The sequence below is a fragment of the Ochotona princeps genome, chromosome 3 (assembly GCF_030435755.1).
Source record: "Ochotona princeps isolate mOchPri1 chromosome 3, mOchPri1.hap1, whole genome shotgun sequence".
In the NCBI taxonomy this organism is placed as follows: Eukaryota; Metazoa; Chordata; class Mammalia; order Lagomorpha; family Ochotonidae; genus Ochotona; species Ochotona princeps.
The window spans coordinates 91,313,465-91,335,822 of NC_080834.1; the positions used below are offsets into that span (position 1 = coordinate 91,313,465).

Here is a 22,358-nt window from a genome sequence, read left to right on the forward strand (position 1 = left end):
AGAAAGGGCCCGGTGCCACCGCCTCGCCACCTCGCGCTAGGCTGGAACTTTTGAGCGCGGGAGCCGCGGGTAGTGCGGGGGAACACGCGGCGCACGGACGTGCGGGTGTGCGGGCGTGCCGAGCCTCAGGCCCAGTCAGCTGCCGGCTCCTTCCTCGGCCGGCGCCTCGTTCCCGCGCGCCCCTCACGGGCGGGCGTCCTCCGGCGTCCTGGCTGCTCCGGTCAGGGCTGTCCGGGCGGTCGCTTGGCTGCTGCTGGGCGCGGCGATGGAGCTCGGCCGCACCGCAGCCGCGACCTCCGCTGACGGCGCTACCGCGGACGGTGAGGGGAGGGGAGGGGCTCTGGCGGGGGCGGGGCTTCGGCGGGGGCGGGGCTCGGGCGGGGGCGGGGCTTGGGCAAGCGCCGGTTTGCGCAGGTGCTCTTTTTTTTTTTTAATTAATTATTTTGCATTGTGTGACAGTTTCATAGGCTCTGGGAATCCCCCCACCCCTCCCCACGCCCCTCCCCCTCCTCTCCCCCCTGGTGGATTCCTCCACCTTGATGCAGTATTACAGTTCAAATTCAATCAAGATTCTTTCCTTGCAAACATATACCAAGCATAGAGTCCAGCTACTTATTGTCCAGATGGGTTGAACAGTTTCTTGGGGAGACCATTTCTGGTCCGAAGTTAGAGCTGGTAGAATATCATCCCAGTCAATTAAGAGTCCCAATATAACATCAACAGCAATTTGCAATATTATGGAATTGACATGGTTTTGAGTAACCAGTATGTTAAAAAAAAAAAAAAAAAAAAAAAGCAAGTCCTAACCACAACCTATGATTAGCTCATTGACATTTCAATTTTAGTTTATATTCAGGACCGGCTGTTATATACCTTAAAATGGCTATAAGGTACCATTCAGCTGTCTCGTTTCTATTTCATTTTAGTATTTAGCCATTTGTTGTGTTGAAGTATAATTTTGCTGATCTTGGCAGATTTTAGGATAATCTAGACTGGCTTGTAACTCTAACAACATATTTGTCGACAATTAAGGTGCAGAACATTTTTGGGGGGGGGTTGCAGGAAAATCCTCAACACCATGGTGAGGAGTAACTAATCTTTGTGTCCCACCCAGCGAGGCATGAGCCAATCCACACCAGCTCTCTCCTGTCAGATTTCAAGCTCTACTTTCTGTTGTTTGTCTATTTATTTTAGGGTTTTTTTTTTTTTTTTTTTTAGTTTGTATGATTGTTTGCTGTGACGGCTTTTCGAAGCGATCCCGATGGTCATTGCGAGGGAGGGCGGGGGTCCAGAGGTGGAGCCAGGCTCAGACCAGAGAAAGTTCTCCTCCCTGGTCCCGAAGGACATTTATTGTTCTTCTGTATCTGCGGACTGCTCAGGGATTCTGGTTGTCTTTCCGATGACGTTGGTTTCTGCGCGGTAGTGTTTGGACTTCTTCCATCCCCTGCGGAAGCTCTGGTTGGGAGTGGGTGACCTCAGAGTACTCGGCCTCCGAGGGCATCCAATTCCCTGTGGCCTCCTTGGCAGTTGGGATATAGTCCTTGTTGCTCGTATTAATAGTTTGTGGTGAAGGTCTGGGAGTCTTCATGGTTGGGATCCAAGCTTCCTCCTTACCACTGTGCAGGTGCTCTTGACGCCAAGCCGTGGACTTCAGGACGGACTTGGAGTGAATTAAAACCAAAGGTCAGAAAGAGAAAAGAATCGTTTGTGAGGACTTGCTTTAATTATCTACCTGGAAGAAAAGGAGAGGGTGGTTCACTTTCCAGTTGCCTGCAACACAGCAGAAGGCCAGGAGCTTGGAACTGCATGTGGTTTCAGGGACCCAAGCATTTAAGCCTCTTCCACTGCCTTTCCCAGATGCATTAGCAAGAGCCAGATTAGAAGCAGAGCGCAGGTGGGACTCACGCAACGCTCCAGTATGGAGTAGCGTAAGTGGCTTAGCCCACTGTGCCACAGCGCTGTCCCCAAGCTTGCTTTCCCCCTATTTAAATACGTCGTTAGATGTTAGGCCTTAAGGAAAAATACTGGGCCTTACTCCCTAACTTCATTAAAATTAAACACGATGAGGGGCTAGCTAAGTGACTCAATTGGCCATTCCTTTGTCTGCAAACATTTACATCCCATATGGGTACCGGTTCGTGTCCGGGCTGCTCCACTTCCCATTCAGCTCCCTGCTTGTGCCCTGGGGAAGCAGTTGATGATGGCCCAAAGACTTGGGACCCTGCACCCGCGTGGGAAACCCTGGAAAAAGCTCCTGGCTGCTGGCTTCGTATCGGCTCCCCTCTGCTGCGGATGGAAGATCTTCCTGTCTCCCCTTTTCTCAGTGCTTCTCTACCTTTCAAATAAATATAAATTTTAAAAAGAAAACTCTAAAATCAAAGTTAACTACTATGCAGCACTAGAAATAGATTTATGTATAGGTTAAATTGCTTTAATTTTAAAAGTTTCTGGTTTTAGATCGGTTACATTTTATAGGCAGGTAAAGCCTATTGAAGTGATTTCATTCTAGTTATTTAAATATTCTTTCACTGTGTACTTATTTAATAGAATCTTTTTGGTTCTTACAGGTATAAGGGCCACATGTTCTGAAATTATTTTAAAGCAAGAAGTTTTGAAAGATGGTTTCCACAGGTAAGTTACCCATTGAGGGTTTTTTTTCCCGTTTTTCTTTTTTTCCTTTAATGATTCATTTATTTAGGGGCCACTTTTGTGGAATAGCTGGTGAAGCTGCCACCTGTGATGGTAACATCCCATATGGGTGCTGGTTCAAGTTCTGGATGCTCTACTTCTAATTTAGCTATCTGCTTAGGAAAGTAGCAGAGGGTAGCCCAAATGTTTGGGCTCTGTGCACACGTGGGAAACACAGAAGAAACTCCTGCCTTTGGCCTAGGTTAGTCCTAGTTATTACAGCCATTTGAGGGTGAGCCAGTGGATGGAAAACCCCTCCCTGGCTTTTTCTCTCTCTCTTTCTCTTTCTCTCTCTCTGGTTTGTTTGTTTGAAAGGCAAAGATAGAAAGATAAATATATAGAGAGAGGAATTTTTGGACAAAGAGAAATCTTCCATCTGCTGACTAATTCCCCAAACAACCACAACAGCTGGGACTGCCCAGGCCAAGTCAGGCAGTCTGATATTCCATTTATATTTCCCACATGGGTAGCAGGGACCCAAGCATTTGGGCCATCTTCTGCTGCTTCTAAGAAACTGAATCAAAAATAGAGCATCTGGGACTTGAACCAGCACTCATATAAGGTACGGGTTAAGCCACTGAGTACCACAATTGTGACCCAACTTGTTGAATTCTACATACATGTCTACCTCATGGGGGACCGCAGCCTGGAGGCAGAGGATGGCCAAGCAGGAATCATGTGGCCTCAGTTCTGAAAGCCACCAGGGCCATGCAGGGAGGGCGGCAAATTGCCCAGGGAAGGGGGTCTGAGGACATCCTGGAACAGGAGCCACTAAGGGAGTGTTTGACAGATGTGAAATGACCATTTGGGGGCTTCCACAGACCAGGCCACTACACTCACAGATAACAGAGGGTTAGCTGAGATGGGGTGATTTAAAAAGGGGAATTTGGAGGGCACGTCAGGGATATGTCTGGGTATCCACCCACGTAGGAGACCTGAGCTGGGCTAAGTAGTATCGCCCCCTGGCGCATGTGAAACCTAGAGCTGAGGGGCAGACCAGACAGGGCTGGCTTGCAATACCCACTGTGTATTGGGACAGAGTTATATTCAGTAGAGATTTTGTGAGCTTGTCCCTGCTGGATTGCAACACTTGCTGGTGTGCCCAAGAGCTGAGGTTGGTGGTGGGTCAGTCCAGGTAATGCTGTGGTACCCACTGGAACCTGCGAGAACTGGGCCTGGGAGCAATCTGGGCTGGGCCAGGCTGCAGCACCCACCAGCACATGTGAGAACTAAGTCTAGGGGCAGGCTAGGCTGTGCTGTGTCACAGCACCCACTAGCGTATGTAAACGTTGGGGCAGGGAACAGTCCAGGTTGAGCTAGGCCACAGCACCCATCAGCAAGTGCTGGAACTGGTGGCAGACCATGTCAGGCCGGGCTGCAGTGCTGGCCATCATGTGTGAGATCTAGGGCTAGTAGTGAGCCTGATGGGGGAACTTTGGAGTCTTCAACTAAGCTGCAGTTCCCATTGGTAAGCATGAGAGCTGGGCCTGGGAGGGGCAGACTGGGCCAGACTGCAGCACCAGCTGATGAGTGTCAAGATGGAATGGGCCATGCTAAGCTGGCTCACAGTTCCTGCTGGTGAACCTGAGAGCTGGGGTCGGGGGTGGGGCAGGCCCTGGTGGGCCGCAGCACCCACCAGTTTACATGAGAGCCAGGGCTGTTTGCAGTTATGGCTGGGCTAGGCTGCAACACCTACCAGCATGCACAATAAGTGGGGCTGGGGTGGGCCTGGTGGGGATTATTCTTGATTGTCCCACCTTGACCACAGTACCTACTGGTATATATGAGAACCAGACCTTGAGCCGGCTAGGCTTGGCTAGGCTGCAGGACCCTCTGGCTTATGTGAGAGATGGGACTGAGGGTGGGACAGACCAGACAGCTGCATGCTTGGTATGTTTTAGGCTGGTATGGGAGGCAAACAGAACTTGACCCTGTACTGATTAGCGCACACAAGAGTCATGTGTGAGAACCTTCCAGGCGAGAATTCCTGGGGACTCCCCAGTTAGACCACTGGACTCAAACCTCATCCTCAGGGAAAACCTCAAGATATGTGATCTGACCTTGGAGCACATGTATTGGGACAGGGCATACTAAGTTGATAATGCCTGTGGACCACATAGCCAGATGCACACAGGAGACATAACAGTCAACTCATCTAGACCATCAGAAGACAATGGCAGCCTAATCAGAGAACAGAAAGCAAAACAGATTAGACCACTCTCATGGCCAAGCTTTGCAGCAGGTGTCTGGATCTGTGGATGCACTAAGATGGACTTGTCAGCCATTAGACCCTGGTGCAGCAGGGCTAACAATGTCTCAAAACTATCAAACCCATTCAGGTAACACCCTCAGAAAACTCCTCCCCACATGGGGTTTCTAAGGCATAATCAAATCATCATCCCTTATCCCCAGGTGTTGATGTAGCTTGATGACAAGCCGCAACTCCTTTTCCTTCCTCCTCATTCCCATACCCCTCCTGCCGTGGTCACTGGAAGGAAAAAAAAGAAGTGAAACATTAATCTCATCCAACTTTCTGCACGTCTCAGAGACTGACATGGATATGCATTCTTCTCAGTTATGCAATCAATTTTAAAAATTGCAAATAGTTTTTAAAAGGTTTTCTAAAATATAACAGCAAAGAAATAAAGACAGTGACACATTAGTCATTCAGTAGCATGTTAACTTCATGATGTTAATTTCTTTTGTTTCTTCCTGTTGATTTTTTTGTTTTGTGGCTTTTCATTTAAGCGGATGTATAGTAACTGTGTAATGGAGACTAACATACCTAGCAGCATGTAATTTAACTTCATGGCATTGTAAATTTCTATTTTTCTTCCTGTTGTTGATTTTGTATCGTGGTTTTTCATTTAGGGGAATGTATAGTAACTGTGTAATGGAGACTATCACATCCAGATGTGAGGGTACAATGCAGTATGCATCTCTACTTCCAGACAAAAATGGACTCCCAATAAAGCTGTTTACTATATCTTGACAATAAGATGCTGGACTCTCTGCCATTGTCCATGCCTGCAATGGTGGACATATGACTGTGTTTGAAGAATTGTACTATAATAATGCTATAGGGGAAGTCAGTGAAGGGGGAGGGAATTGGAGGGGATAAGGGAAATCCCAGGGCTTATGGAACTGTATCATAATATGATAATAATAAAAATAAGTAAAAAAAAAAAGACAGAGACCAGAGTATTATAATAAGGTTGATTGAAGTAGGAATATCTGTTCTTTTTTATATTTTGGTCCAAATGGAAATAAATTCTTGTTTCAAAAAAAAAATAGTGGACAATGATTTTCAGTAAGAAATTAATGATTGAAGCACTGGTGTTGTGGTATAGCAGAAAAAGTCACTCCCTGTGATGCTGCCTTCCCATATGGGTGCCAATTTGAGTGTCTGCTACTCCACTTCCAGTCCAGGTATGCGCTGATAACCTGGGAAAGCTGCAGAGAATGACCCAAGTGCTTGGGCCCCTAAACCCATGTGGGAGATCTAAAATGAATCTCCTGGGTCCAAGCTTGAGCCTTGCTCAGCCCTGACCATTTCAACCCTTTGGGGGAGTGGCCAGTTGATAGAAGATCTCTGTTTCTCTGTCTTTATCTTCTCTGTATAACTCTACTTTTCAAATTAAAAAAAAATTCTTAAAAAAGAAATTGATAATTGAAATATGGCTAAATTGAAAAAAACCGTTTGCTTAAAATGTATCAGTGACAGATTTTTTCAGATGTGAGCCATACTTTGACACAGTGGTTAAAATAGCAGTGTGGAGGGGCAGATGTTTCATGCAAAGATGATGCCGCTTGGAACGCACACACCCCCTCTCCCAGAGCCTGCGTTCAAGCCTCAATGCTACTTCTGATTTTAGCTTCCAGTGGGGCTAGCTCAAGTAGCTGAGTCATTGCTACCTGTGTGGGAGTCCTGGATTGAATTCCTGGCTGTTGGCTTCAGCCTGGGCAGCAGTTGCAGGTGTTTGGGGAGTGAACTAGCAAGCAAGCGCTAGCCGTTTCTCTCTCTGTCCAGCTGCCTCTCAAATCAAAGCAGTATGATCTATATTAAAATACATAGTGCTTGTCACATAGTGAAAGCTTAAGAAATGACAGCTGTTATTAACAATGAGACAAGTGGTCTACCTGGGCAATAGTTTTTGTCAAAGAGGAGCTGTGACTGTAAGACAGCGTAGTTGATTCTGCAAGGGAAGATGGCGGAAAGACACCTTTGAAAGTTTTAAGTGGCATTCTACACACGATTTAGGCAATGGCAGAGTAATTATGCCACGTACACACTGCTATTTTCGCAGTAATTAGGATTCATAAAGCTGTTTTCATGCCCTGAATTGTCAGAGGAATAGTGGATGCTAAGTCATGCAAACCTGACAGTGTAATCATTAGTTATTTTAAGAAGGACAAAGGAAGTACCTGAAGAGGTTCTTGTGATGGCACGACTGCCTCTCTAATACACAAATACCCAGAATGGGAGAATATATAAAACCAAGAATATGGACTGACAAAGCACATGCGGTTTGCTTCAGAAAATAGGAATCTCAGTGTTGCATGAGACTTTAAAAATGCCAGTATTTTTTTTTAAGATTTATCTGTTTGAAAGACAGAGTGACAGAGAGATGTTTTTTAAAATTAATTTTCATTAGAAAGTCAGATATACAGAGAGGAGGAGAGACAGAAAGGAAAACCTGGGGCCCGGCGCCATGGCCTAGCAGCGAAAGTCCTCACCTTGAATGCACCGGGATCCCATATGGATGCCGGTTCTTATCCCAACAGCTCCACTTCCCATCCAACTCCCTGCTTGTGGCCTGGGAATGCAGTTGAGGACGGTCCAAATGCTTTGGGACCCTGCACCCGCATGGGAGACCGGGAGGAAGTTCCTGGCTCCTGGCTTCAGATCGGCACAGCACGAGCCATTGCACTCACTTGGGAAGTGACCCATTGGACGGAAGATCTTCCTCTCTATCTCTCCTCCTCTCTATATATCTGACTTTGTAATAAAATAAATAAGTCATAAAAAAAAAGAAAGAAAGGAAAACCTTTCATCCACTGATTCACTCCCCAAGCAGCTGCAACAGCTGGAGCTGAGCCAATGCAAAGCCAGGAGCCAGGAGCCTCCTCTGGGTCTCCCACATGGGTGCAGGGTTTCAAGACTTTGGCCCGTCCTCAACTGCTTTCTCAGACCACAAGCAGGGAGCTGAATGGGAAGCTGGGCCACCTGGATTAGAACTGGTGCCCATATGGGATCCTGGTGTGTGCAAGGCGAGGACTTTAGCCACTAGGCTCCCGTGCGGGGCCCAACAGAGAGATATTGATAGAGGTCTTCCACCCATTGGTTGGCTTCACTCACTGAGCATCTGCAGCATCCAGAGCTGGGCCTGCCAGGTCTCCCATGTGGGCGGCAGCTGCTACTTCCCAGGCTGGTTAGCTGAGAGCTGGATCAGAAGTGGAGTGGGTGAGACATGAACTGGTACTCCAATATGGGATATGGATGGCACGTGTGGCATCTTAATTCTTAATTTGCTGCACAACAGTACCTGCTGTGCTTTTGAAATCTTGCTGGATTTGATTTAGTTAGGATTTTCACTGCTGTGTTCCTCAGGGCTGTTGGTTTGTATTTTTCTTGCAATCCCTTATTCTGGTTGTGATATCAAGGAAATATGGCCTTACAAAGTAATTAATATTGCAAATTACTATTTGATTGTATAGCACTGCTATGAAGATATCTTTCTCTCTCTCTCCCTGTCTCTTCCACGTCAGTCTCACTGAGCTTCTATCTATATTTCCCAGTTTTAGCGATACCTGCATGCCAAACTTTCAGTCCCCTTCCCTGTACTGCGCTCTGAGATCTGCCTCCAAGCAGAGACATGAGGCAGTTATACACTCAAATTTGTATCTATTTTATGTGAAATTTTCTGTATGGTGTGAGGTAGAGATCAATGCTCATACTCCCCTATATTAATTTGTAATTGTTTCAGTACCATTTGTGGAAGAGTCTGTTCTTTCCCCTATCCAGTTAGATTATACCTTTATTGAAAAATGTGTATGGATATTTTTGGGCTGTCCTTTTCCATTGGTAGCTGTTTATTTTCATAGTAATGTTGTAATGTGGTTTATGATATGAGTTTTGAAACAGCTATTTTTTGGAAATGAATTTGAAATAGAATGTTTCCATTATTATTAATATAGTGTCATCTCATTTAATTATTGAAGGAAGAAATTTACTTTAAATGTATTTGTCTTGCAGAGACCTTTCAATAAAAGTGAACTTTGGAGAAAGTGGCGAGGACTCACAGCCCTGCCGACTATTAATTAAACAGCACATCCCGACAGGACTTCTTGTGGATCCGTACGAATTGGCTTCATTACGAGAGAAGAACATAACAGAGGTACTGCTATAGGGACTTTTTTTTTTTTAAAGATTTATTCATTTTATTACAGCCAGATATACACAGAGGAGGAGAGACAGAGAGGAAGATCTTCCGTCCGATGATTCACTCCCCAAGTGAGCCACAACAGGTTGATGTGCGCCGGTCCGATGCCAGGAACCTGGAACCTCTTCCGGGTCTGCCACACGGGTGCAGTGTCCCAATGCATTGGGCCATCCTCGACTGCTTTCCCAGGCCACAGGCAGGGAGCTGGATGGGAAGTGGAGCTGCCGGGATTAGAACCGGCGCTCCTATGGGATCCCAGTGCTTTCAAGGCGAGGACTTTAGCCGCTAGGCCATGCCGCTGGGCCCAGGTATAGGGATTTTTAAAACCGTTCTGGTTATGTTCTTTTTTTCCTAAACATTTATTTATTTATATTGGAAAGTCAAACATATGAAAAGTCCAATTTATGAAGAGGAAGAGAACAAAGATCTTCCATCCTCTGCTTCACACCTCAAATGACAACAACGACTAGAGCTGAGCCAATCCGAAACCAGGAGCTGGGAGTCCGAAGCTTCTTCCAGGTCTCCCACGTGGATGCAGGGTCCCAAGGCTTTGGGCCGTCCTCAACTACTTTCCCAGGTCACGAGCAGGGAGCTGGATGGGAAGTGAAGCAACTGGGATATAAACCAGCACTCTCATGTGGTGCTGCTGCTTATATGTGGACGGCTAGCCTGTTGAACCACTGTATGAGACCTAGGAATTTTTTTTGAAAAAAAAAAACTTAAGGATGCTATATCTTCAATAAAGGAAGAATATTAGATATTATAACATTGTAATTTTTTCACATTTTCTTAAAGCATATTTAGTAACATTGGGATAGGAGTATTTTTTTTAAAGATTTTATTATTATTATTGGAAAGCTGGATATACAGAGAGGAGGAGAGACAGAGAGGAAGATCTTCTGTCTGATGTTTCACTCCCCAAGTGAGCCGCAACGGGCCGGTGCGCGCCAATCTGATGCCGGGACCAGGAACCTCTTCCGGGTCTCCCACGTGGGTGCAGTGTCCCAAAGCTTTGGGCCGTCCTCGACTGCTTTCCCAAGCCAGAAGCAGGAAGCTGGATGGGAAGTGGAGCAGCCGGGATTAGAACCGGCGCCCATATGGGATCCCGGGGCTTTCAAAGTGAGGACTTTAGCTGCTAGGCCACGCTGCCGGGCCCAGGAGTATGTTTTTTAAGGTTTATTTATTTGAAAGACAGAATGAAAGAGCAAGGGAAATATCAGTCTTACATCCACTGGTTCCATAACGGATTAGAAAGCCAGTGGTCAAGAACTCCAGCAGTATTTCCCATGTGGGTGGCAGGAATCCAAGCACCTGGGCTTTCATTTGCTGCCTCTCCGAAGCGTTCAGCAGGAAGCAGATCAGAAGTTTGGAGTAGCTGGGACTTGAACTCGGCAGTTCACTGTGGGATGCAGACATTTCAGGCTGCATTTTCACTTACTGCTCCACTGTGCCTGTCCCAGCGTGGGGATTTTGTTGGACAAGCAATTGATGTTTGTTCACTTGCCAGGAATAAACCACCTAAACTGAGCTTGTTAAATGCTCTTTGGAAGGTTGACTGATAAGTAATTAAAATTGTGTGTGTGGTTGTGTGTGTATACCAAAAACTTCAAAAAATGCATTGACAAATGAAAATTAAAAGATAATTTGCATATTCTACTCATATAAAGTCATGAGAAGATTAGTGATGAATAAATAGCATTTAAAAAGCAATTTTGTCAAACTAGATAGACATAGATTCCAACATCTGTGATTTGGAAATGCAAGGAAAGGAAACTAACGTTTACTAGTTATTAAAGCTGGAAATCTTTATTTTTTAAAGAAGTTAGCAGAGAGATAGAGACAAAGATCTTCCCCTGCTGATTTACTCCTCAGATGACGACGCAATCCTTGGCCGGACCAAGTCAAGGCCAGGAACCAAGAACTATAAATAAAAATAAAATTAAAATTCATTTTTTAAAAAAAGTGGACTCAGGACTCACACTCAGGTGCTCTGGTGTGAATTGTGGATATCATATGGCATTTTAATTGCTGTGCCAAATTCCTACCCCTAATATTCTCATTTTTAAAAAGGGAGAGAAGTAAGGAAAAGTTAAATTTTTGAAAATATTTCTTTATTTATCTTTATTGGAAAGTCAGATATGCAGAGAGGAGGAGAGACAGAGAGGAAGATCTTCCATCCATTGATTCACTCCACAAGTGGCCACAATTACCAGTGCTGCGCTAATTTGAAGCCAGGAACCTGGAGTCTGCTTCGGGTCTCCCATGTGGGTACAGGGTCCCAAGGCTTTGGGCCATCCTCGACTGCTTTCCCAGGCCACAAGCAGGGAGCTGGATTGGAAGTGGGGCTGCAGGAATTAGAACCAGCGCCCATATGGGATTCCAGAGCATGTGAGGCAAGGACTTTAGCCACTAGGCTACTGCGCTGGACCCAGAAAAGTTAATTATTACAGGAAGATTGCGTCCCTCATATTTTACGTCAATTAGTTGTTCCATCACTCTAGAGGTGTAACCTGCAGGTTGTAGATAAGGAAACAGAAACACAAGGAAACAGTACCTTATGCAAGATATGTAGATAAATGGTAGAGCCAAGAAATGGACCCAGGGTTATTGAATGGCAGAGATTTTGCCATTACCTGATGGGAATCTTGGCACTTTAACTCAGAGTGTCTCTAGCTTTGAAGAGAGAATCATCTGGGGCCACTTTTTGTACAAATTGTTGTCTTTTGGGGAAGTCCCAGTTCCACAGGTATAGACTGGCCCATTCCCCAAATGGTCACATGGCTGGACCTGAGCTGATCCAAAGCCAGGAGCCAGGAACCAGGAGCTTCCTCTTGGTCCCCCACGTGGACACAGGGTCCCAAGGTCTTGAGCCATCCTCCACTGCTTTCCCATGCAGTAGGCAAGGAGCTGGAAGGGAAGTGCAACAGCTGGGGTATGAATCAGTGTCCATATGGGATCCTGGCGCATGTGAGGAGAGGATTCCAGCATGTAAGGAGAGGACTACGCTGCCTCGCCGGACCCCAAACGCGTGTTTGGCTTACAATGTCATGGATTAAAATCATATTAAACCACCTTAATAAATGAATCTCTGGAGAGATTCCATTGTGCTTAGAGTGGTTAAATCAGCAATAATTCAGAACTGTTGAACTATCAAAACCACTTGAGCAGGACCCTTGGAGCATGCCCCACAGTGGGGACCCTGTGATGGCGCTGGGTGGCTGCCCTCCATCCCTGTGTATGAAGGTGGTTGGGAGGCTGGGTGTGGCATCCCCCCTTATCTGCATTCTTCCCCCAGATACAGGAAGGAAAAAAAGAGAATGTGGAAATAATGGTCTCACCCACCTTCCTATAGCCCTTGTCCCTTATCACCCTAATTAACTATTTTGGTAAAAATCATCAAAAATAAATATAATTGTATTAAAATTTTAAAAATGTAAAAAGGAAAGACCTTATAGCTTTATTGATTAGATTTCTTGATTTTGATGACCTGCTTCCCCATTTAGTCTCTAATTGTAGTTACGTTATAATATTGTAAATCTCTAGAAAAATTGACATCGCCCAGTGACATGCAGTAATTGGAAGCTGATTTCTTGATCAGTGGGCTGCTGTTTCTTTGAGCTGTGCTGAGGCTGGGCTTGTGGCCCAATTCCTTCTGCAGAGACTTTGCGAAGAGGTCTGTGAGCATCAGCAGCACAGCTTGCTTTCTTTATGTCTCTTGCTGTGTCTCTGTCACTCTCAAATAGTTTGTAAAGTCTGTTTTGGTACAAAAAAATTGAAATTCATACATAGTTTTTTAAATAATACTCATTTTCCATCATGTTTTTGAAGAGTCATTTTTATATTGATATAGATAATATATACATGATAAATACAGTATAACTCATGTGCACCTATGCAGTCTCACTTTTTGGGTAGAAGGTTCATCTTAAAGTGATTTAAAAAAAAAACTATTTGCCATTTTTCTTTTCAGTTAAGTTTTTTCCCCAAAAGGCAAAGCAACTAAGAGCTCCCATCCTGTGGTTCACACCTTAAAAACCCACAGCAGCTTCAGACCATGCTGGGACCAAGAAGACAGGATCTGGGAACTCCCTCTGGGTGTCCAACGTGGGTAACAGAAACCCAGTGACCCAGGACCTACAGTAGCAAAAGCTGGGGTCCAGAACCAGAGCTGGGTGTTGGACCCAGGCACTCAGATACATGGTGTAGGTATCTCGATGACTCGGCTGGACACCCACTCCCTGTGACGTTTTTATACCCCCTGACCTTTGCTCTGACTTCCTGACCACAGTGCTTTAACTTACTCATTACCTTCTTACATGTTTGTCTGAAGAACAGGAAATTACTAGAATGACACCAGCTTTTTTCCCCAATACAGGTTCAACACTTTTTGTCATAGAGATTTTCATGATATATGTATTAACAAGCTTTCTCTTTTCTTGATACCTGTTTCGTCATGTCATCAAAGGCTAATAAGAAAATTTGACAGAAATATGTTTTAAGAGGATATATTCTTTCTCCAGTTTGCTTTGAGTAAGCAAGCTTGGTTAAACGTAGATCACATCCTCTGTGTTCTACTTTGAACTGAGGATGCAAGGGTGATGGAAAATATTGATGCAAGGGCCCCATTTGACACTTCTATCTGTATAGCCATCTTCTTCCAGTTTTACTTGTTCATAAACCCTCCTCATTTATTTCTTTTAGATTAATGTTTGTTTTCTTGTTTGACAGGCAGTGATAGTTTCAGAAAATGTTGATATAGAAGCTCCTAACTATTTGTCCAAGGAATCTGAAGTTCTCATTTCTGCCAGACGAGATCTCCAGTGCATGAACTGTTTCCAGGCCTTTGTGCCTGTGCACTTCCGCTATCACCGGCCACACAGTGAAGACGGAGAGGCCTTGATCGTGCTCAGGAACCCAGATTTGCTGATGCGTTGTGACCAAGGTGAGGGTTGTTAAGTCTTTTCTAAAGCTTGAAAATGCGAGTGAAAGCTATGGCCCCAGGAGCGAAATACAGGCTAAGGCATGATGCTTTATTTTTAATTGTAAGATATAAGCTCAGATATGGAAAAGCTTATCTGTGGATAGTTTTGCAGATTCTAAGACAGTTGCTCTTGTGAATACCAGCCAGGAGAGGAGAGAAAACTTTGATGGCCACCCCAGCAGCAACTCCATGTGTTCTGTTCCAGCCATAGCCTCTTCCATTTCAAAACTCACTCTTCCTACTTAACCCACTTCCTCATATGTGTGTTTTTTTTTTACATTTGTGTTATGAAAATGAACATTTTTAGACACAACTGCTTTGTCATTAAAAGCATGTTATCTCCATCAGGTCTGTTAATGTACAGGTTTCTCTCCCTTTACTTTGAAACTAAACTATTGAAGCAATATGCGCTTGGGGCCGATGTTGTGGTGCAGTAGGTTAAGCTACCTCTTGTGGAGCTGGCATCCGCTATTGCTCTGATTCTAATTTAGCTCCCTGCTAATGGCCTGAGAATCAACAAATAAATGAATAGATCTCTAAAACAAAAAGTGGTCCATTTGACCCTGTTGACTTTCTCCTTTTGGAGATTTTTCCTGATCATCCTCATGAGGCAGTTCACCATGTTCCTCAGACTTAGTTATTTCCCATGGAGCAGTGCAGACACCAGCCCTTCAGATAAGTTAAGGTTTGTTCCTTGAACAAGGCCCTGGGTGGTGCCATGTTCTGTGAGCAGTTAGCTGGCTGATACCCAGTGTGTTTCTTGCTTTCTGTTTCTTCATTACTGATATTGCAACACTTTCTGGCTTTCACTATTTTGTCTCCAGTTGGGAGGAGTCTAGTATTTTTATTACTTACCTTTATTATAATTTTGCTCATGAGGGTTTGGTTTAACCAAAAAGTTGTTCTTGCTTCTTTTTTAAAAAATCCTTGGATCTGGATGAATTAAGACGTGATTTTTAACTCTTCACAGACTTCTTTTTTTTTGTTTGTTTTTGTTTGTTTATTTTAATTACACATATTCTAATGTACAAATAAATCTCTCTTATCTCTAAATTATATAGGGTAGAAATAATCACACTACCTTGGTCAGCAAACATTTCCTTCCTTTTTTCTTCCTTCCTGCCTTCTTTCCTTCACTTATCTATTGAGGTTTTATGCTTCTAAAGAGTTTAAAGTCACAAGAGCCTGTGTTGTGATACAGTGGGCTGCACCACCTCGTGCAACGCAATTCAACATCAGAGAGCCAGTTCTGAGTCCTGCTTGCTCTGTTTGATCCAGCTCTGACTAATGCTCCTGGAATGGTGGCCCTGAAATATGGACCCTGACCTTCCTGTGGGAGACTGGGTCTTCACAGACTTCTAAAAATCAAGACTATTTTTTATAGTTAAAGAAGCTGCTTCAGATTTTGGTTCTTCCTGTGGACTTAGAGGGATAATAGCATCATTACCAAAAACTGACAAAGGGAAAGCTTTTAATCATATGGTTGCTGCAGTCATGCCATTCAGGATGAGAACATTTAAGTTCTCAACTATATTAACTAATTTCAATTAATGGTATCTTATACATACCTTAAGTAAATTTTGAAAAAGTGCCCCATCTGCAAGAAAATTGGAGGGTCTGGTATTGTTATGATTTTTGTTGTTGTTGTTGTTTTGTCTTAAAGATGTTTCTACTGATGTGTTTCATGTGGGCAGTTGTCAGCTTGTACATGTAGCAGTGTTTTTCAAAGATTCGTCCTTAGTTTGGCTGTAATACAATTTGTTAAAACTCATGTTCAAGTCTGTGATACCTTTGTAATCTTATTTAGGCATCCATACATACAAAAAGAGTGCTCAGATAACATCCTGAGATAGATGGGTCCAGGTCATACAGAGTTTATATATTGTAAATTAAAATGTTTCAATATTCGCGTCCCAGTATGAAGGACTTCTGTTGAGACTCGATGCAAGAATAACCTGGAATTCAAGTACAAATTTTCTGATAGAGTTTCCTGCTTCCTTTGCTCAGAGTTCTCAATTTTGAGATGCTGGGCTCAGTCGGAAGTGGCAGCTCCTTGTGCTTTGAAGAAAGAGGATATTTGCCAGTGGAAAAATATGAAGTACAAATCAGTAAGCTAATATTTTATGTTGTTTTTATATATGAAAGTCTTTATGTTTATACTACACTTAAAGAATTAGTGTTTTATATTCAAACATTTCTTCACTTGTTTTTAAATATTTATTTATGTGTTTGAAAGGAAGAGTTATACAGAGAGAAAAGAAGGAAAGACAGAGAGAGACCTTCCATCTGCTGCTTCACTCCTCAGATGGCTGCAGCGGCCTGAGCGGGGCTGATCCAAAGCACAGGAGCCAGGAACTTCTTCTGGGTCTCCCATATGGATGGCAGGTACCCAAACTCTTGGGCCACTTCCACTACTCTTCCCAGGTGGTTAGCACAGAGCTGGGTGGAAGTGGAGCAGCATGGCACGAATGGGCACCAATGCAGGATGTTGGCATTATGGATAGTGTTTTAATCCTGTTAAGCCATAACACTGGTCCCCATTTGTTTTTCATGTTATTTCTTTGCCAGCAGTTTTTTTCTCATTTGGGTGAAGTTTGCATGCATGTTTTGGCATGGAGGTTAAGGATTTAGAATTAGTTCTTTGACACATTGGTTGGTCAAGGGCATAAATGTAGCAGGTACACTTTTTAAAGATGTGAAATAGTAGAGAATACGGTAGCATTTACGTCTTTTTTCCTTCTTATCAATAAAGTTTTATTTGAGGCAGCATTGTAGTACAGTGGGTAAAGTCTCATCTCTACTGGATCCAGTTTTCTGCTAGCTGTACCGTGGAGGCAGCAGGTGGTGTTGTAAGTACTGGGGTCCCTGTCACTCACATGGGAGACCTGAAAGGAGTTTTGGGCTCCTGACTTCAGCCTGGCACAGGCCTGACTATTGGGGGTTTCAGTGGCATAAACCAGAGGATGAAGACCTCTTCCTGTCTCTCTCAGTTGCTGTGCCTTTGAAATAGACAAACATTTAAAATATGTTGTTGTGACATAATGACTTAGGCAGCCTCTTGCAGCACTAGCATCCCATTTGAGCACCAATTTGAGCCTTAGCTGCCCCACTTCTGATTCAGCTGCCTGCTAATGCACCTGGGAAGAGAGAAGGTGACCCAATCCTTCGACCCCTTCACTCACATGGGAGACCTGGATGAAGCTCCAGGTTCCTGCCTTCACCTTGACCTAGTTTCAAGTGTTACAGCCATTTGGGGAGTGAACCAGTAGATGGAAGATCTCTTTCTCTTCTTCCCTCCCTCTCTCTCCCTGTCCGTCTCTCTCCCTGTCTTCCTCTTCCTTTCCATAAATCCTCCTTCTTGCCTTCTTTCCCTCTCCCTCTTTCTCTAACTCTGCCTTTCAGTAAATAAAATAAATATTAAATAAATAAAATGAAAGTTTAAGATGTGTTTATTTTTATTTAGATCTTCTAGTTTTTAAATAACAAAGTTAACTTCAGAGGAAGTGAAAAAAAGGAAAACAAAGTTCAAAGATGGTCAACTTCAGTAATATTTCTAGACAGTTTTATTTTGTTATTTTAATACCTAAATATAGTCTGTCTGTGGCTATTTTTGTAGTTTTGATCTCAGTTATTGAAGCGAATATCACATTAATACCTCATTACCACTATTTTTTAAGAGTTTGCAATTTTCACATTTACAGCCTTTTAGTTAATAGTCTACTCGTTTGTCACTTCAGATAAGTCTTTATAATGTACATCCTTTCTTTTTTTCTTTTCCTTTTTATCCTTTTGTTCTTCCCTTTATTTCCTTTTAACTGATGGTTGTAATGTTTTTGTTTGTGTTTTTCTTTCTTTCTGATTTTCTTGAAGGAGCATTTTGGTTGAAGGATACAATCTGTGTCACCATTTTTTACAGCATTTTTGTTTTTGTTTTTTTCACAAAGGACCAAATGAATTTGCAACAAAAATAAATTTAAAATTTAAACAAGCAGACAGCATACTTTGCCAGTCCTAAACCTAAGGCAGAATTACTCATATGTGTTAATGTGGATATTTGGGTTTGAAGTAATTTTCTTGTGGTTACTTAAAAGTTTGTCTGGGCCCGGCGTGGTGGTCTAGTGGCTAAAGTCCTTGCCTTGCATGTACCGGGATCCCATTTGGACGCCAGTTCCAATCCCGGCAGCACTACATTCCATCCAGCTCTGTGCTTGTGGCCTGGGAAAGCAGTCGAGGACGGCCCAATGCTTTGGGACCTTGCACCTGCGTGGGAGACCCGGAAGAGACTCCAGGCTCCTGGCTTCAGATCGGTTCAGTTCTATCCATTGTGGCCGCTTGGGTAGTGAATCTATGAACAGAAAATCTTCTCTCTGTATATCTAACCTGCCAATAAAAATAAAATAAATCTTAAAAAAAAAAAATTGCCCAAGTGCTTAGACTGCTACTGTCCATGTGAGCAACCTGGGAAAGCTCCTGGCTTCTGACTGCAACGTGGCTTAGCCCTGATTGTTGCAATTGTCTAGAGAGTGAAAGGAAATAAAGATCTGTCTTTCCCTGTTTCCCCTCTCTGTGTAAATCTTTCATATATATATGAGTGTGTGTGTGTGTACATACATACATACACACACATATATTTAAGTTGAACATATAACTTTCACATTACTAGCTACAGTAAAGATTGCGTATAGTAGAATCTAAGTTGAACACAGAACTTTCACATTGCTAGCTATGGTAGAGATCCTGTTTGTGCTATTTGTGATTTACAAACTTTAAAAAGATGTGTAGGGAGAGAAGCTGCAAAGCAAGAATGAATGTATAGTTTTATTTTAATACTTTTCCTCTAGAACTTTATTGAGAGAGAATTCTACATTCTGATGTGAATCATGGAGTAGGTAAATCTTTATGGTGACTACAGAGGTGATATTGAGCTATAACATTTTTTAAAGATAATCAACTTTAAAAAAAAATCAGAATTAATGAGACTTTGTAATTGTAGGGATTAAGTTTGATTTTATGACCTAAATGGAATGTTGGATCTCAAATAGTCATTCAAACAATCTTACATATATTATAGAATTAGCAGAATGATATTTAAAGGAAATCAGATTGAAACAAAATCATATTTACAGTGTGACATATGGTGGTCTTACCTTTTTGCTGTGCATTTGGAGCATGTCTAACTTGTCACCGCGTTCTCTTCACAGGCATCTAAGAATGTGACTCTGCAGGTCCCAGTGGGAGTGGCCATTCATACCCCTTTAGTATGTTTTGTGACTCTGTTTGTTACTGTCCTGTGTTCTATGCTGATCCTTGTAACTGTTTTCAAGCATGGTGATTTTTCCCTTTAAGTTTCATATAGTAAAATGCTTTCTTTAACTTCTAAGAACTACTCACTGATGAATAGGGGTATTGGACTGGACCTGGCTTGCTACTTTTGCTTTTGTCTTTAGCTATGACTAAAATTGTGTTTACAAAAGGAAATTTGGGATAATTTTCAGCTAATTGCAAAATCTCATGCCCCATTGTATTGAATATTGACAAACCTAAACATCAACTGCCAAGACAGGAAACTTTATTTTATTAAATTAGTATATTCATGCGTGATTGTGGCTTTATTTAGATTGAAGATAAGGAAATGAACTTTTTATGTATCAGAGATAAATTCTTCCCTTTTCTTAACAGAAACTTTTGAATTTAAAATTGAAAAAATCATTGTAAATAAGGAAAAAAGTCATTTATTTCAGTGTTAATTTTATGAGAATATTAAACCATTTTAACAGTTACAAAAAACATTGTTGAGATAGGGCTGTAAGAGTTGTAATATCAAAATGTTATTATATCTGTTAAGATGTCTTCATTCTTTTAAATTTCATATTTTTGCAGTATGAATTGACACAGGGCTTGATGAAACTTACTACTAATATTAAATATACATACTTGACGTCAGTAGGAATGCCAAAATTATCTTTTTAAAGAGAATGTTTATATTTTCTTAAGCTTTATATTCATTAAAAACAAAATTGTCAGGTCTCATTTTTTTAAAAAACAACGGGTCTTGATTTATTGTTACACATGAGAAAAAATAGAATTTAAAATAAGTGCTATATAGGCTAATTAAAAAATGAAACTTTCGAGTCCAGCACCGTGGCCTAGCGCCTAAAGTCCTCGCCTTGAATGCAGCGGGATCCCATATGGGCGCCGGTTCTAATCTCATCAGTTCCACTTCCCGTCCAGCTCCCTGCTTGTGGCCTGGGAAGGCTGTCAAGGACAGCCCAAGGCATTGGGTCTCTGCACCCGTGTGCGAGACCTGGAGAAAGTTCCTCACTCCTGGCTTTGGATTGGCTCAGCATCGGCTGTTGGGATCACTTGGGGAGTGAATCAATGAACAGATCTTCCTCTCTGTCTCCCCTGCTCTCTGTAAAAATCAGCCTTTCCAATAAAAAATAAATAAATCTTTTTAAAAAAGTAAATACAGGTAAGTCTGAGCAGCCGCATGGCACAGGTGTCCACCACGTAGCTGTGAGGTGGGGAAGGGTCCTGGGCTTTTCCAGGCCTGGGTCCAAGAATTTTCTCCATCCACAGCGACCATGCTGGGGACAGATCTCAGACAGCTTTGGGCATGCCCAGGACCATGGCTCTGCCCAACTACGCCATGTCTATGGGTGGAGTCCAGGTAAGTCTAAGCAACAACACAGTACAGGTGTCTGGGTCCCCCAGCCACATAGCTGTGGCTGGAGGGATCCATGCCAGCCCAGACTTCCTGCTGGGATCCTAGCTCCACCGCTGCTAGGCTGGGGGAGGGTCCTGGACTTGTGGGTGGTTAAGTGCCAACTGGGCTCTGCCTGCTGACCACCAGGTGTCAGGCTCTGGTGTCTTGGGAGTATGGAATTACTGCCTAGGAACATCCATGGATAAGGCCACAGTACGTATAGGTGAGGAATGAATCCTGAGGGACACCCAGCAATAGGGCCACTGTACTTGCAAGTAAGTGAGGGAAATGAGACCTGGTGGTTTGGTGGGGAAAGACTTGAAGATCTTTATGGGTCAGACTGATAACACTGCCCACATGGAAGTCCTGGGTTGGGCTTGTTAGCATGGAACATGGCTGACCACAACACGCCGATGCACACATAAGCTGTGGCTGGGAGCCTGTCAGGCAGGGCTAGATCCCAGTACCTGACAGTAAATGTGGAATCATGGGATGGGTCACATTAGACTAGGCCATGATACCAGCAAGCACGCAAGAGAACCAGGTCTGGAGTGGATTCTGAGGGGGATATGTTGACACAACTGTATGGAACTACAAGTCCCGCTGGTTAGCTTGAGAGTTGGGATGGTGATGGACTGAGCTAGGCATGACCATAGAACTCACCAATGCTCACAGGTACTGGGGCTGGGAACAAGTGGGGCAGGTCCAGGCTGTAGCACCCACACAAGCACCCTAAAACAGGGTGTGGGACAGGCTGGGCTGCAACAGCTCATATAAAGGCTGGGGCAGATGGGGCAGGCCATGTAGTAAGGGCCAAGCAGCCACTGGCGTGCATGAGATCTGGGTCTGGGAGCAACCTGAGTGGGGGAACCTGGAAAACTCCCCTAGTGGGTCATAGTTCCCACTGGGGAGCACATGATTCAGGCCTGGGTGCAGGGTGGCTTCATCTGTCGGCATGTATATGAGTTGGTTTTGGAAGGGGGCAGACTTCGCAGGGCCAAGCAAACCATAGCCTACTGTCAAGTGCAGAAACCAGGATGGAGTGTAGTTAAGCTGTGCTAGGCTGCCATACCTACTGCTTTAGATGAGAGCAGAAAAAGCAGGGTCGGGTTGCAGCACCCACCAACAAGAGTTGGGACTAGGGGCCGACTGGGCTGTGCCCAGCTGGGTCAGAGCAATCATTGGCACAGGTGAGATCAGTGACTGGGATCAGGCCTGATTGGGGAACAAAGGGGACACCTTGGCTAGGTTGTGTAAGCGCAGGGGCCAGAGTGGGGAATGCAGTCTGGTCTGGACATGGATGCAGTCTCCCCGGCATGGGTGTGGACTGGGTCTGGAGCATTCAATGGGCTCAACTCCAGTACCCATTGAAGCTTGTGAGAACCTGTATAGGTTTAGGATGGGCAGGGCTAAGTCTGCTTCCTTGCTGAGCCATGTGTAAGGTGTGTCTGGGTTTGGACCAGGCTTGGACTAAGTAGGTGGACTAAGTAGGGCTGGACTAAGTAGGGCTGGCTGGTGTGCACGAGACTGGTATTAGGAG

At 43.8% G+C, this 22,358-nt stretch overlaps 1 protein-coding gene across 1 annotated transcript; it reads left to right on the forward strand.

Moving 5' to 3' along the window:
* Positions 1-102: 102 nt before the first annotated feature.
* On the forward strand, positions 103-19,666 carry PIGX (phosphatidylinositol glycan anchor biosynthesis class X). Its single transcript, XM_004578248.4, has 6 exons — positions 103-320; positions 2,568-2,631; positions 8,945-9,086; positions 13,860-14,073; positions 16,120-16,220; positions 19,314-19,666. The coding sequence occupies exons 1-6, from the start codon at positions 266-268 to the stop codon at positions 19,455-19,457; spliced, it is 720 nt and encodes a 239-aa protein (XP_004578305.2). The 5' UTR covers positions 103-265; the 3' UTR covers positions 19,458-19,666.
* The last annotated feature ends 2,692 nt before the right edge of the window (positions 19,667-22,358 follow it).